General features: G+C 45.3%; 1 protein-coding gene across 2 annotated transcripts in view; it reads right to left on the reverse strand.

Moving 5' to 3' along the window:
• Nucleotides 1-2,360: 2,360 nt before the first annotated feature.
• The window catches only part of LOC306940347 (regulator of G-protein signaling 6-like), a 124,099-nt gene continuing 110,679 nt past the window's right edge, over nt 2,361-15,780 (reverse strand). For both annotated transcript variants that reach the window (XM_079525369.1, XM_079525368.1), the window contains 6 exons: nt 13,616-13,726; nt 12,136-12,261; nt 7,508-7,694; nt 6,745-6,834; nt 5,814-5,867; nt 2,361-3,999 (listed from right to left, as the gene is read on the reverse strand). In XM_079525369.1, coding sequence (XP_079381495.1) covers nt 3,949-3,999; nt 5,814-5,867; nt 6,745-6,834; nt 7,508-7,694; nt 12,136-12,261; nt 13,616-13,726 — 619 coding nt within the window. In that variant the 3' untranslated portion in view covers nt 2,361-3,948. The remainder of the gene's footprint in view (nt 4,000-5,813; nt 5,868-6,744; nt 6,835-7,507; nt 7,695-12,135; nt 12,262-13,615; nt 13,727-15,780) is intronic.

A 15,780-nucleotide genomic window follows, 5' to 3' on the forward strand; every position in this document is an offset into this window, starting at 1 on the left:
CCTTTTGTAATGTTTATCTCCAAGGCTCCCACTGATAAATGCTTATCTCAGCTTGCCTTGAAGCTGATAACCGTTTGGAGAAAACTGAATGCTCTAGGAATATAGAGAAAGCAAAATGGCATGACTAACATAGCAAAAGTAATCTTAAAGAACACCTAACATGTGTTGGTTCTGGCACTGCCACACTGAAGCACAACACTGTAGAGGTGACACTATGGGTGGAAGACTTTACAGAAAGATCAGGAAAAGAGAATGTGAAGTGGTTCAGATGTCATATCTGTAGGTGTGATGACTCAATAATTATAGGAAATGGACAGGTAGGCAGGGAAGGAGAAAAACAATAATACCCCAGCCTCGTCACGCGGACCCCCCCCAACCTTGGTCCATGGCCCGGAACGAACGAACACACACACACACACACACACACACACACACACACACACACACACACACACACACACACACACACACACACACACACACACACACACACACACACACACACACACACACACACACACACACACACACACACACACACACACACACCTTGCCCGTGCACGCATCCGCCTGGGTGACAGCAGACTGCTGGGTGAGCGCTGGCTCTTTGGGATGGGGGGTCAGATCAACATTTGGAATGAATTCTGTACTGGCCATATATGGAGCGTGTCTTGAGGTCAGATCAACATATGGAATGTCAGAACAGAGAACAGGTCAGCTCCATATATGGTGATCTAAGGGTTTGAGGTCAGATGTAGAGTTGCTGGCCGGCTCCATATATGCAGATCTAGGTGATGATCCTGTCTTCTCCATGTATGGCTATCCAGGGTTTGATGAGGTCAGTGTCGTGACCTTCATATATGGAGATGGCCATATATGGTGTCGTGCCATGTCACGAGGCGTGATGTCACAAGGCGTGACCATATAATGGAGGCGTGACACGACGCACTGACACACAGTAATACACACAGTTCTACCACTCAGTCAAAGCTCAACCTGGATGGAGCGAGGTGCTGTAAATCCCTCTGTCCCGAGGGCTTTCTTTTTAAAGAATACTTTCTCACATGGCCTACTGGTTCCCACTAACCAATGGCTGTCCATTTTCCTTTCTCCTGTATATGAGTCCCTATTGTCCCCCTTTCTCTGCATTTCACTCCACAGATTCCCTCCCTCATTATTTTGCTCTTCTTTTCTCCGATCCTGCTGGTCCATTTCCCTGCTCTCTTCATGACACATGCACGCGCGCGCGCACACACACACACACACACACACACACACACACACACACACACACACACACACACACACACACACACACACACACACACACACACACACACACACACACACACACACACACACACACACACACACACACACACACACACACACACACACACACAGTTTATCATGTGCACAAGACAAACAACTGTGGTTTACCAGTTGACCACAGGTCATTCAACTGCCATATCCAGCAGCCCCAACCCCAATGGACATTCTGACTTCCATTTCTCCTTTAGGCTGTGATGTGGCCACAAGATGGCATCACACATACACAGAAATCTATTGATGTACCAAGATTATGTCTGGTTGGCAGTGTTGAATATCACTCTCGCCTTTGATATTGGATATGAATGATATTATATCATATGATTGTATTCTAAGAACTCTCATGGGTTCAATGCCATGCTTTTGTTCTTACAATTCCATCTCCAAATAATGGAGAACTCGGGGGAGGAGGCTGTAGTTACCAGTTACATGATGTCACAAGCATTTGGTGGTAGTGTCCAACTGTACCTTGGACTAGGCTTTGAGAAAAAGATTGTCAAAGCCTGGTTATTGAGCCAATACAGCTACTACATTCTCAATTTAAAGCCTGAGGATGAATGCCAGAATGACTGGGAATCTGATGCCAGCCATTATTTTTGGGCAGCCGTAGAGGAGCGTGTAGAGAGGAGTAGTAGAGTAGAGGAGTGTGTAGAGAGGCAGTCTGGTCATCAGAAAGTCACTAGCTGACCCCTCGGACTGCCCAGTCTGTCAAAGTGACCCTGAGCAAGACTCTTAACCCTCAACTGCAGGGGCACGCCGCCACTGCAGGGGCACGCCGCCACTGCGCCTAAAAGTGAGGATCGGTTAAATGCACATTACAATTTTGACATAGGCCTATGTGCAATATATACAGTGACAAATACCCCCAAAAAACAACTAAAGGGGACAAATTATTTATTATTCTTTTCATTCACTGAGCTGCTGATTTATTGACTGACTCCATAGATACAAAAACACACACTTGAACTGATTTCACATGCTATCATAGACAATGAACTGATTTCACATGCTATCATAGACAATGAACTGATTTCACATGCTATCATAGACAATGAACTCAATTCAAAACAGTTTACAGTGATTAACTGATCCACCTCTCATGACAGATGATGTGACTGGCAAACTCAGACTGTTTTGTGCATTTCACCTTTATTTATCACAGACCTCTTCTTCACAGACTGTCACGGTGAAAAATGTCCAGCCAGGCTCATTGTGTGTAGCAATGGGTCGGGCCTTGTATAGAATGTTACGAAGGTATGGGTACGGTAAGGTACAATAAGCAAACAACTTTGTAAAACTCACCACCAGAAATGTCCCTTGATCAATTCATCATGATGCGACAGTAAAACTGATAGCAGGCTCACTTTTGGGTGTTCAGTATGCTGCTGCAAATCTGCGGAGGTTTTGACATGATCAAACCTACATTGCACTCCAGAGACATGGACCCTTACAATACAACAGGAAAAAGCCCTGGATGGAGTATACACAAGAATGCTACGAATGGCACTAGGTGTATCATGGACGGACCGCATCAGAAATGGGGACCTAGACAAAGGATGAGGCTGGCAGGGCACTGCGTCAGGCACACAGAACTTGAGGCAAGTATGACTCTATGGGAGCCAACCCAGGGCACAGCCAGGAGGGGAAAGAAGTGTACCACCTATGTAGACGTGCTGCGGCGCGACAACTTGGCTGATAACACGGAAGAGCTCAAGAACCTGGATAGGAAATTGTGGAGGGCAGCGATCCAGGAATTCTGAGTTGGTGTTGGCTACACCTCACTCTCGCAGCAACTAACTAGCACTCCTGTCCTGGACCAACCCTTATCTGACAGTCGAACCTGCTACCATTAATTGTTCTGGTGACACAACAGCTCATTGCAAAAGCTCACATGCCAAAAGTCAGCTTATTCTCTCAACTTCTCTTGCGTTACCCTTGGAAAAAAAATCTTTCATGAACACCACGTCATGATTGGTGGAATAACGTTGCGGTCTGAACAGTAGATAGTTTCCTGTTGGAGTCTTTCATGGGGTGTAGTTAAAGACACTATAGAATTCAAAGACTGTTGTCTTTACTGTACCTTCATTGACCATCAACATGAAAAGCAAGCAGAGATTCAGTTGCAGTGTGTGCTCTCTCCGTTTATTTCAACCTCCTTTATTTCAACCCAGTGTAAGACATGTGAAATAAGATAGCTAGCTACAGTATTGACACTTAAAGGCATTCAAGCATTCCATAGTTTATATCACTGACAGTAAAAAGGGGCATCCCCGGTGGTGTGGGCCTATCATATTAACACAAGTGTAGACACTGTACACAGAGAGAAAATAGTAAAGCCTGATGTTCCATTTTGGTTACAGAATCGATTTGGAACCCCAGAGTATAGCGAGTATAATGGTGTTTACACTGCAGTTTATTCTCTTCGGTGTGACAGCACCTGTCCTGGTGTCAGGTCTAGGTGACTTATTGCATGCTGTCTGTCCTCATGAGCTGATCCAAGGTCACACTAACGTGGCCGGTCCCCAGGAGCGCGGGGGGGCACCCACAAACTCACACACACACACCCAACCTCTCTGGTGAGCCAGGGTGCGGAGGCTGCTACTCTGGGTCCAGACCTTGTCAAGAGGACTGCATGAGACCTGTCAGCCGCTTGCCTGTCAGGGACTTGCCCTACAGAGACCAGAAAGAGGAGAGAGTGATTGATCTTTATTAATAATTGTATTAGCTGAAGCTGCGTTGCTTAATAGCCTGACATGTACAAAGCAGAACATCATCATTTTATAGTTTGGCCATTAAAAAATAGCAAATATACAAGATCATAGTGCATCACTTTGTGCCACACTACAAGCTTGTAGATCTGCTGTTTTTTTGTTTTGTTTTGTTTTTTGCGACAATTTGTGCAAATCTATTTTGAGGCCTCCTTGACATGAAAACGTGTGAACACCACTGATCTAACAACATGGGTTTTTCAGAAAACTGTTGACATTTATAGAATTGGCCTCAGATCTTAATGGGTTAAAGGAGAAGCACCACCACTTACATTCTTCTAACACAAACAGAGTTCCTTTGTGTGCAGCTAAAATCATTTTACAGATTTAGTACACACATTCAGCCCTGTTTTGTGAAAGACTCTAAATAATTTAGGGCAGGAGGGTCGGCTTGAGGCGTGTTTTTCCCGCACCTGGGTGTGTTTGGCAATTTGGGACCGATTGTGCGTTGTAGGGGGTCTGTTGTTTGCGAATCAGTAGCGCACTGCAATTGTGGTGTCAACAATGACTATGATTTGCACTGCTGACCTGCTTGGACCAAATCATCCGGTGTATCGTGATGGCTGAGCTCACACCTTTAATGCACTGCATTGCTGTTGTGAGTGTCATGGCCACCCCCAATGCATTTCCAATGGAGGTCACATGGTCTGTTGTATGGCTTTCAGCTGTGTTTCGACTGCGCCCCTCCCCCTCCCCTTTGTGGCAGCGGTGGCCGAACGGATAGCGGCGCGGTCTTGATACCGGAAGGTTCCTAGTTCGAATCAGCCGTCCGACACGTTAAAATTACCACCGCTGAAGTGCCCTTGAACAAGGCATTGAACCACTACGATGAAATGTGTTCTATGAGCAGGGCCTGGCTGGAAACAAGTTCTTGAGCTTAGCCCAGATACCCTGGGTAAATATAGATTTCATTTCATTTCATTTCATTTCTCACACAACACAATGTTGTGTCAAACCATGTGACCTCCATTGGAAATGCATTGGGGCGGCCATGACACTACCCAACGAGCATAGAGCATTGCATTAACCGTGTGAGCTCAGCCGATGCGTGCGTGAGTACATACTGTATGGTGTTGATGTGGCAGGCATGAACTCACATGCACATGTAGGCTACAGTATATGAGCATAATGTATCTGAGTGGGGGGGCATGATTTTTTAAGGACATTTCTTTATGGTCTTCTACTCTATTGACTACACAGCTACCAGGGATACTTCGTTACATAGGAATTATTACATTCTGCGAAAATATGTGAAGGTGGAAAGCCTAAGGGTAGCGCTATGTGTAAGGCCATTGGGGCCACCAAAACCAGGAGGGTGCATCCTTGCTGAGTGCATTAATGGTACAGTTGGAGGCCATCGATATTGTCCTTTTATTTTTGCTGAGGTTTGCGTGATCTGCGCAAAAGGACAGTTAACCCATTTTGGGCGGGAACCCCTTTTGGTGTTTTAAACATTATAATTTAGCTATTGAAAAATAGCAGATCTACAAGCTCATAGCGCGCCACCGAGTGGCGCGCTACGAGCTTGTAGGTCTGCTATTTTTGAAAAGTCGTGAAAATATTTATTTCAGGAAACTGGATTTAGAAGGATTTTTTAATTTTTTGAGGTCAGGCCTAAATGGGTCAAATGATAAGGGACAATATCGGTGGCACCCAACTGTACACTACACAGGTTTTAGTGGAAGTAAAAGTGGCCAAAAATGAAAGCCCACTCACCACGCTGCGGGTGAACTTCTCCAGGGAGGTCCGTCGGCCCTGTTCCGTCTCAGGCTGAGCACATGTAACAAAGACGTTCTTACATTATCCACTATCCACACATACACCACAACGCTTGCTCTGAGGAAGTGTGAATCAAGAAAGAATAATCAACCAGAAGTGCTGAGCCTATAAAATGCATATCAATGTTGAAGCCATTGTAGAGGAGTGAACGACATGGTCTCCTACATTCCCTCTCGTTGACTCCAACCGCTCAAATCCAACGCCAAATCGTGTGCTTGCATTTTGCTAAGCGTCTACGTACGTCTAGTTTAATTTATAGACATTTAATACTGAATATTCTTTCCCTTCATGTAATTGGACATCACTAATGCTCATTATGCACATTTAATACTGAATATTTTTTCCCTTCATGTAATTGGACATCACTAATGCTCATTATAATATTATGGTATCATTTGTATCTACTGTGCCTCAAAGGACGGCTGTGGAAAGTTTAGTCATTTCAAACCAAAATTATTTATTTTATTTTTATGAATGGGAAAACAATGGCATAGCATGCTAAGATTCCAGGCCAGGGGATAATCTTGGATTCCCTATCTTCTGACTTTATTTTGATTGTACAGTGAAGAGTGAGTGGAAACAGGGAGGATACATAGCAACGGCCGTCAGGCTCAGGAATTGAACTTGCGACTCGTCGGGCTGCATTAGAGCCGACATATGGTATGCGCCTTAACAACTATGCCATCATGCATTATGTTTTGATAACTTTGCTTGTCGTTGATCATGCCTTACATTATGCATACATTGGTGTGCAAAGAATGTATAGTGAATAAATAGTTCATGGGATCACCCCCAATGGCAATAACACACACATGCGCGCACACACACGCGCACGCACACACACACACACACACACACAGGATCCTACCTTCTTCTTTGTCAGCAGGAGGTCCTGGTAGGCATTGGAGCGTAGGAACCGAGTGTAGCTGTCACTTTTCATCAGCTTGTAGATGTGGTCCTGAAGGGAGAGACAGCAACAGTGTATGTGTGTGTGTGTGTGTGTGTGTGTGTGTGTGTGTGTGTGTGTGTGTGTTGTACATGAGAGTGAGAGACTGACACGTAGACGGATTTAAGGGTTAAGGTTGCGTTATACATAGTTGAGTGGCTCACAACTGAAAAATAGTCAATCTACAAGTGTTGTGAAGCTTGTAAATCGGCAATTTTGTGTGCAACATGGCACACAACCAAGTACTCTATACGTTACATGTCTATTGGCAGGGTGTGCTAGCAGTGTGTGAAGTAAACTCACTCACAGTAGTCTCACACACACGCTAAAGATCATCACTAATTTTGTATGGAGTATGTATACTAAACTAACAGCATTTTAAAGAGAGAATTGTAGTACGAGGCCAGATATAGACCACGGCTAACTATTAGGGTTTAAGTGTTCAAGCATATAGAGGTCCAATCATGTACGGTACATCCTTTATTTTGGAGTGCCACTTTTTCCACTTCAGTGGTATTTTGAGCTTATGCACGGTAGGACTCACAACTACACTTGATCACTGACTTACTGTAGATGTATGGCCGCAAACTCAAATTATTTGCGAACATGACTTCACCTTTATTAATCCCATCAAATCTCTCTCCTCTATTTAGTTGTCCCTCATCCCACCCTCTCTCCGGTCTACCTGTGCGTCTTCGTAGCTGTAGCGTCCGGGGTCCTTCAGATTGTGACTGGTGCGCTCATAGCTGTGAGAGTCCAGGTTGATGGAGTAAGTCGCTCCCTCGGCCAGGAACTCCGCCCAGATGGCCTGGGCCCTCTCCGCCACCTCCTGCAGGGGGCGTTGCTTCATGTCCTGCACTGCCAGCCAGAACCTGCACCACCAAAAACAATGTCAAATACATGCTTGATTACTTAAACCCAGTAAAAGACTTATGCCATATATCACATTATTACAATATCTATAGCCTCATATCACAGTATCGACATAATATCAATATATTGCCCAGTCCCAGTTGAAATACAATACCATGTGTTCTGAAGGCCTACTACTGCTATAACAAAGTGTTTGGTTGGTCAGGGGTGTAAGGAGATGATAGAATCAGTTATAACAAAGTGTTTGGTTGGTCAGGGGTGTAAGGAGATGATAGAATCAGTTATAACAAAGTGTTTGGTTGGTCAGGGGTGTAAGGAGATGATAGAATCTGTTATAACAAAGTGTTTGGTTGGTCAGGGGTGTAAGGAGATGATATAATCTACTGTTATAACAAAGTGTTTGGTTGGTCAGGGGTGTAAGGAGATGATAGAATCTGTTATAACAAAGTGTTTGGTTGGTCAGGGGTGTAAGGAGATGATAGAATCTGTTATAACAAAGTGTTTGGTTGGTCAGGGGTGTAAGGAGATGATAGAATCTACTGTTATAACAAAGTGTTTGGTTGGTCAGGGGTGTAAGGAGATGATAGAATCTACTGTTATAACAAAGTGTTTGGTTGGTCAGGGGTGTAAGGAGATGATAGAATCTGTTATAACAAAGTGTTTGGTTGGTCAGGGGTGTAAGGAGATGATAGAATCTGTTATAACAAAGTGTTTGGTTGGTCAGGGGTGTAAGGAGATGATAGAATCTGTTATAACAAAGTGTTTGGTTGGTCAGGGGTGTAAGGAGATGATAGAATCTACTGTTATAACAAAGTGTTTGGTTGGTCAGGGGTGTAAGGAGATGATAGAATCTACTGTTATAACAAAGTGTTTGGTTGGTCAGGGGTGTAAGGAGATGATAGAATCTGTTATAACAAAGTGTTTGGTTGGTCAGGGGTGTAAGGAGATGATAGAATCTGTTATAACAAAGTGTTTGGTTGGTCAGGGGTGTAAGGAGATGATAGAATCTACTGTTATAACAAAGTGTTTGGTTGGTCAGGGGTGTAAGGAGATGATAGAATCTGTTATAACAAAGTGTTTGGTTGGTCAGGGGTGTAAGGAGATGATAGAATCTGTTATAATAAAGATGAATCTCCAATCTCCATGGATTTAGGTGGAGTATAGAAACACACACACAGTGTCTAGTGTGAATGCAGGCATGCAGTATACAGTAGCCAAAAAGCTACAAAGCCAGTGGCTGGTCGAGTCAGCCTGACAAATCAGCACAAACACAACACACCACTCACTGACTGTACTCCAATATTACATCTATCTACCTATTGATCTGTGGACTGTTTCTGCAGTATAGGGAGGGAAACACCCCTGGGGATACTGCCGTCTCCCTTCGCCTCTGTTCTCTCTTTTTCAGCGTGCTCTATCGCTCCCTTTCCATCATAAGTGCCTTTCCAAAAGTGGCCTCATAAAAGCGAAATCAATTAAGTTTGCGGTCTAAAGAGAGAGGGATAAAGAGATCCACGCACGCACGCACGCACGCACGCACGCACGCACGCACGCACGCACGCACGCACGCACGCACGCACGCACGCACGCACGCACGCACGCACGCACGCACGCACGCACGCACGCACGCACGCACGCACGCACGCACGCACGCACGCACGCACGCACGCACGCACGCACGCACGCACGCACGCACGCACCACACACACACACACACACACACACACACACACACACACACACACACACACACACACACACACACACACACACACACACACACACACACACACACACACACACACACACACACACTATGCTTTTCATCAACCAAGTCCACTACAAAGTGCCAAGTCAATCGTATTTGAAGTTTGTTGCCTGCGATGAAATGATGAAATAAAACGTGTGTGTGTGTGTGCATGTGTGTGTGTGTGTGGGTGTGTGTGTGTCTGTGGGTGTGTGTGTGTGTGTGTGTGTGTGCGTGCGTGCGTGCGTGCGTGCGTGCGTGCGTGCGGGCATGCGTGTGTGCGCGTGTCAGATGTGTGGTCTAGGGAGGCGCGACACAGACTTCTAGTATTATACAAGGCATATGCTTTCTTCATCTTATCTGGGCCCCAGTAGAGGCAAACCGACTGAGGAGAAAGGAAATAGGAGGCAGTGATGGAAGGCTGTTAGACTATTAATGGTGCTTTCACACCCTACGCTCCGGCCACAGAGCGCTGCTGTATGTCGGGCAGAAATCTGTCATCTCCATATTTTAGTTTTTGAATTCAACCAAGCAACATGCACATTTCACATACAGCGACTGATGGAAAACCTGGCCGTGTCGTATCCATCATTGCACCACATGCACGGTCACTTCGGATGATCTCCATGGAACTGTAACTTCAGGTCAAGTGAGAGAACTCTAAAGGGAGATTCAGACTTAGTTGCATGCCGGTGTCACACACAATAGCCAATCTACAAGCTCACAACCCATCCCAAGTGTTGCGTGAGGAAATTAACTGGACCGTCGCCCTGACGTCTGTCAACGCATCCATCCATAGTGAATGCACCATTATATTCCAGTCACATACTGCTGGAGAGGAGGGTTGATACTGCTGGAGAGGAGGGTTGATAATGCTGGAGAGGAGGGTTGATACTGCTGGAGAAGAAGTACTAACTGTGTAAGAGATAAAGAGGAGGTGAAGACAAGGTAGATGGAATGAATGAATGAATGAATGAATGAATGAATGAATGAATGAATGAATGAATGAACGAACAAATGAATGAATGAATGAATGAACGAACAAATGAATTAATGAATGAATGATGTGTGAATGCCTTGATGGATAGATAGATTGATGGCTGAAACGATGGATAAGTGTTCCGTACTATAAGTAAGTAGGTCAGAGTGGCTTACTCACATACAGTAGTGGCAACGAGGTTGTGTATGGCCCCCTTTACAATGCAGTAGACCCATGGATTTGCTGAAGTGGAGCGCCACACCCATGTCAGCTCCCAGTACTTACCGCCTGCAAAGGACTTTTCACATGGAGAGTGATTGATGTGCTTTGCTGTTTCAATAAGAGGCGAGCAGGCAGGTACGGAGGTAGGGAGGCGCAGGCAATCTGACAGACGGAACGACAAATGGGCGGTCACGTTTGTACTTGTCTCACGCAAATGCCCAGGGCCGGGCCGCTGGCATATAAGTGGTCGCATAAGGCAGGGGTTCTCAACGTTTTTGGCTGGGGACCCCCGGGAATGCTCCCCCCCCCCCCCCCACCCTTATAAGAATGTCGGCAGAATGGCAGGTAGGGTGTACATGCATCATTTAGTTTATTGATTGCTCTGGGAGTGGGGGAGGGGCACCAATACAAATCTTGCTTAGGACCACCACAATCCTAAGATTGAGTTGACATGTGCTGAGCTTTTTCCTATGTGACGGACGCAGTGTCTCGCATTTCCAAACGAGAAAGCAATCATTGTGTTTCTCCCCGTCTGGTACTCTGGACACCCCTTTAGTGTGGTAAGAGCTCCCTTCCCTCAGCATTTTATTGCATTTCTTTTTTAATCTTTTCTGCAGCTCAATCTGTGCAGCGGAATTTACTGCAGCTCACTGCCTAGCCTCTCTGAGCTGAACTCTGACTTCGGGAACTTTAGGAAGAGCTCTTGCACTGCTGGGTCCTCCAATGCCTCGTCCAGAGAGAAACCCCAACTTCTTCACCCGCTGCTGGGTGGGATGGATGGATGTATAAGCAGTGTGTCTGCACACAGAATAATCAGCTGACTTCAGCTGACTGAGTAAAGTACACAGGGCAGAGTCCTCACTTTGTGCAGCGGCATCATTAAAACTCTATCAGCACTGCAGTCATGACTCTGCCAAGGTCACAGCGACAAAGGTTTTACCCTGCACTCTCACAGACTGTGACAGAGACAGTATTTGGAATGAATCTCTCGTGCTTGTTGAAAGGAAAAGTCTGGTGAACTAAACTCACAGGAAGGATTAGCTAAATGTTCAATTCATCTGGTTTAGTGGGTTTATTTATTTATTTATTTTCTTGTATTGACCAGCCCTACAATACTGTCACACTCTGGTCCATCTGGCTTCCAGGCTGCACACTGCCAGGTTGTGATAAGCTGGATCAACAGGTCACGGTGTGGCCAGAATTAGGAGAGACTTTTCTTCACCATTTTAGACTACCATCTCTCACATGCTTTCTTCAGTATATAGTCCACAGTCAGTGTATAGAGACAGGAAATAGGGGGGGGGGGGGAGAGAGTCGGGGAGTGATATGCAGCAAAGGTCTGGCGGGTCCACAATTCGAACCTGGGGACTTTCTGTCAAGCGTCAGATCTGCGTCTACGCAGCTATCAGTGCCCGCTTCCCTCAGCATTTAAAAAAAAATCTTTTCAATTTAATTTTCTGCAGGTCAATCTATGCAGCGGAACGCAGCTCACCTCAGGTTCTCTGAGCTGAACTCTGACTCCAGGAACTTAAGGAAGATCTCTTGCCCTGCTGGGTCCTTCAATGCCTCGTCCAGAGAGAAACCCCACTTCTTCACCCGCTGCTGGCTGGGCTCCTTACTGAGAGAGAGAGAGAGAGAGAGAGAGAGAGAGAGAGAGAGAGAGAGAGAGAGAGAGAGAGAGAGAGAGAGAGAGAGAGAGAGAGAGAGAGAGAGAGAGAGAGAGAGAGAGAGAGTGAAGAGAGTGAAGAGAGAGAAGGTGGTATCAACATCACTTTAAGGATGCTGCAGCACTGCATAACCCAATAAGACCTGAGGCCGATTCTACAAATACCTTCTTCTACCTTCTTCTAATGGGTTTAATGGTACTGGGAAAGTGGTGTGTGAAGTTCCCGTATCACACCCACCCCACACTCTCCTCTTCATCTCTATGTAGGACCCCCTCCCCCCAGAACCTATAATCAATCAATGCAGCTAGATTATTAAACTACATTAGGCACAATGATTACATGTCCTCTCTAATTAATCACTGCATCATTTATGGAGAGCAGTGGAGATCAGAGGATAATGCAATGGGTTGAGAGAGATGAATGTACATGGGCCAACCCCTCCAAAAGGTTAAGCCACAGAGCCTTCGTAATTACTAAATTGTGATGATTTACAGTAAGCTCAGAAGTTAGTTTCTACAATGTGGCTTTGCAAGAGGCTAGCGGTCTATGATGGGGTGTTTGTGTGTGTGTGTGTGTGTGTGTGTGTGTGTGCGTGTGCGTGTGACGGTGTGCGTGTGTGCGTGCGTGCGTGCGTGCGTGCGTGCGTGCGTGCGTGCGTGCGTGCGTGCGTGCGTGCGTGCATGCATGCATGATTTGATCTCTTGAAAATAGAGAAATGAGGCAAAGTAAAAACATAAATGCAGTAAAACACTGTTGGTTATTAAAGTAGATATATGCATAGTGGAGATAAAAATGCTATTCTAGCATGTGTGCGTGCATGTGTGTGTACGTGTGCCTGTGTGTGTGTGTGCATGCTCCAATAGGGCCACCCAAGTCTAAAGAATCTGGACACGCCACTTGGTCTACAACTGTAACTTCACACTGGTCTACAGTAGTAGACTTAGTTTCATGCCGGTGTCAAACACACACTAGCCAATCTACAAGCTCACAACCCATTGCACTGTGAAGTGTTGCGTGAGCTTGTAGATCTTCTATTTTCGGTGTACGATACCAGCGTGCAACAAAGGTTCAGTACAAGATAAAGATCAATACGGAGCATTGACTAATGCCCGTGTGCTCTGCAGTCCATAAAAATGATCGACATGACCTATTCTCCAATCCATTCCAAACTGCATTATACATTACATTATCCAGGTCGTAACTTTTATAATTGAGACAACTGGGAGTCAGAATCAAATTTGCGATGCCGTTTTTGACTGCGAATGCGAGTCGAGTCATATTGTGGACAGCGATGCTGACACGTACCCAGCCTCCAGGTCCCAGAAGGAGCTGTCATCACTGGTCCAAGGGTTGGAGGGTTCCGGTGAAGTCACAAATGGATCATACTCCATGTACTGCTCTGTGTAAGTCATCAGACTGATGCGCGCGCGCGCACACACACACACACACACACACACACACACACACACACACACACACACACACACACACACACACACACACACACACACACACACACACACACACACACACACACACACACACACACACACACACACACACACACACACACACACACACACACACACACACACACACAGTTTGTACTCCCGATTATAAATAAAGGGAGGATGATGATGACGACGACAACGACTTGTCCACTCAGCTCAGAACATGCAAGCACTGCTGTTTTAAAGAAGTTATGACCTTTAGCTGTAGAAAGAAAGGTTATTGTTACTACTACTACTTCTATTTTCTCAGAGCCTTGCAGTGGCTGTTTTTGATTTGATGGACTAAAGAAGAAGTGAAACGGCGACCACCTACTACAGCCTTTCCCAGCTTAGAGGAAGGTCGCAGGCAGGGCAATATCCAGTCAGGAGAATAAATGCCCCTTTCCTCAGCTCTGGACCCGGGAGGATAGACCTGCATTGTTTTTTACCTTCACAGTGTCAGTCATCAAAATCTCTCCGTAATGTATATTTGTCCAGCATTACACTGTTTTCATTACTACAGCACGTCTCCCGAAAGTGCTAAAGCCAAACTAAAAGCATGTCTCTAAATCACTCGACTTCTACTCCAAGCCATGTTTTATGATTGCTTGCAAAGCAAATTTAAACATGAATTCAAAGTAAACGCCTCGCGTACCGAGCTGGTCCATGTGAGCTTGTAGATCTGCTATTTTCACAATAATTATGCATCTGTGGAACTGAGTCAAACTAAATGTAATGGCTAGTTGGCTAAATACAATTCCAAGTACTTGTCAGGGTGAGGGGTCCCAGTTCAAATATAATTATTTTGTGGGGTCGCCAGTTCAAATGGGGGGTCCCCAGCTCAAATATTATTATTTTGGGAGGTCCCCAGTTCAAATATCATTATTTTGGGGGTCCCCAGTTCAAATATCATAATTTTGGGAGGTCCCCAAATAAAATATGATTCTTTTTTTTGGGGGGGGGGGGGGGGGGGGGTTATTGGTTATTGGTGTTATCGTAGTAGACACTGAGTTTTAGAAGAAGGACACTTAAGGGCCACACTGAAGTATTACACGTCATTGCTTATTCACACATTCGGTTCTAGTTCTAAGATTTATCTGAATAATTGAGTTGGCTAAACAGCACTGCTACAGTATAGGACGTTTAATGTTTGTAAATAGACATTTAGTGCAAAAATAAAGTCATCAAAGTTCACCTCATTATCCGTTCCTTAAAAGGGTCCTTTCTCAGGTTAAGATATGTTTTTTTCTCTTCTGTTATGTACACTTCAAAAGAAGTCACATTTTTGTGCTATCTCTCTTTATGAATAATTGCCATCTGGTTGTGTTTGTAGTCCCTCAGAGAGAGATTATAAAACGTTGTAGGCTACCTCCTTAGCCTTTCTTCAATATTGGCCATGGAATGTTGTTGGCAGATTGCGGAAAAAGAACAAAATGAATCATTGTTGACAGGTTGAGCCTTTCAGAAAAATCGGACCTCATATATACGGGGTTCAAGTTGATCTGTCACTCATTCTGTCTTGTGTAGTACAGCGGAACTGTGAGATGACTTGAATTCTCTGTGCACCGGTTGTTCCTCAACTGTTCCCACCACGACACTGGAGGATCCAGTGAGTGACGTAGAGGCTGGTCGGTGAAGTCAGACCCCAGGACACTATACAGCGGCTCGCCTGTATGGCCTGGGTATCGTCTTGAACTGCTGAAGGCGTTGGAGGAGGGCACCGCAAAACCTTTAGCGTCTCGCATTATCGCATAAAGAGTAATGTGGCCTCTATTATTAAGGAACTCCTCAGCAGCTCACGTGAGGAGTCGGGTCGTTGAACACAGCATCTCGCATGTGACATGAGTTGGTAGGAAAAGCAGCCTTTTAGTAGATTTCTTCTCTTTATCCTGGCCGTGCATTAGTCGCCTACCAGACCACTGATAGTCAGAGGATATTAATACAATCTGGGAATACATTTTTTTACCAAGAATTTTCTTC

The sequence above is a fragment of the Electrona antarctica genome (assembly GCF_951216825.1).
Source record: "Electrona antarctica genome assembly, chromosome: 17".
Lineage (NCBI taxonomy): Eukaryota > Metazoa > Chordata > Actinopteri > Myctophiformes > Myctophidae > Electrona > Electrona antarctica.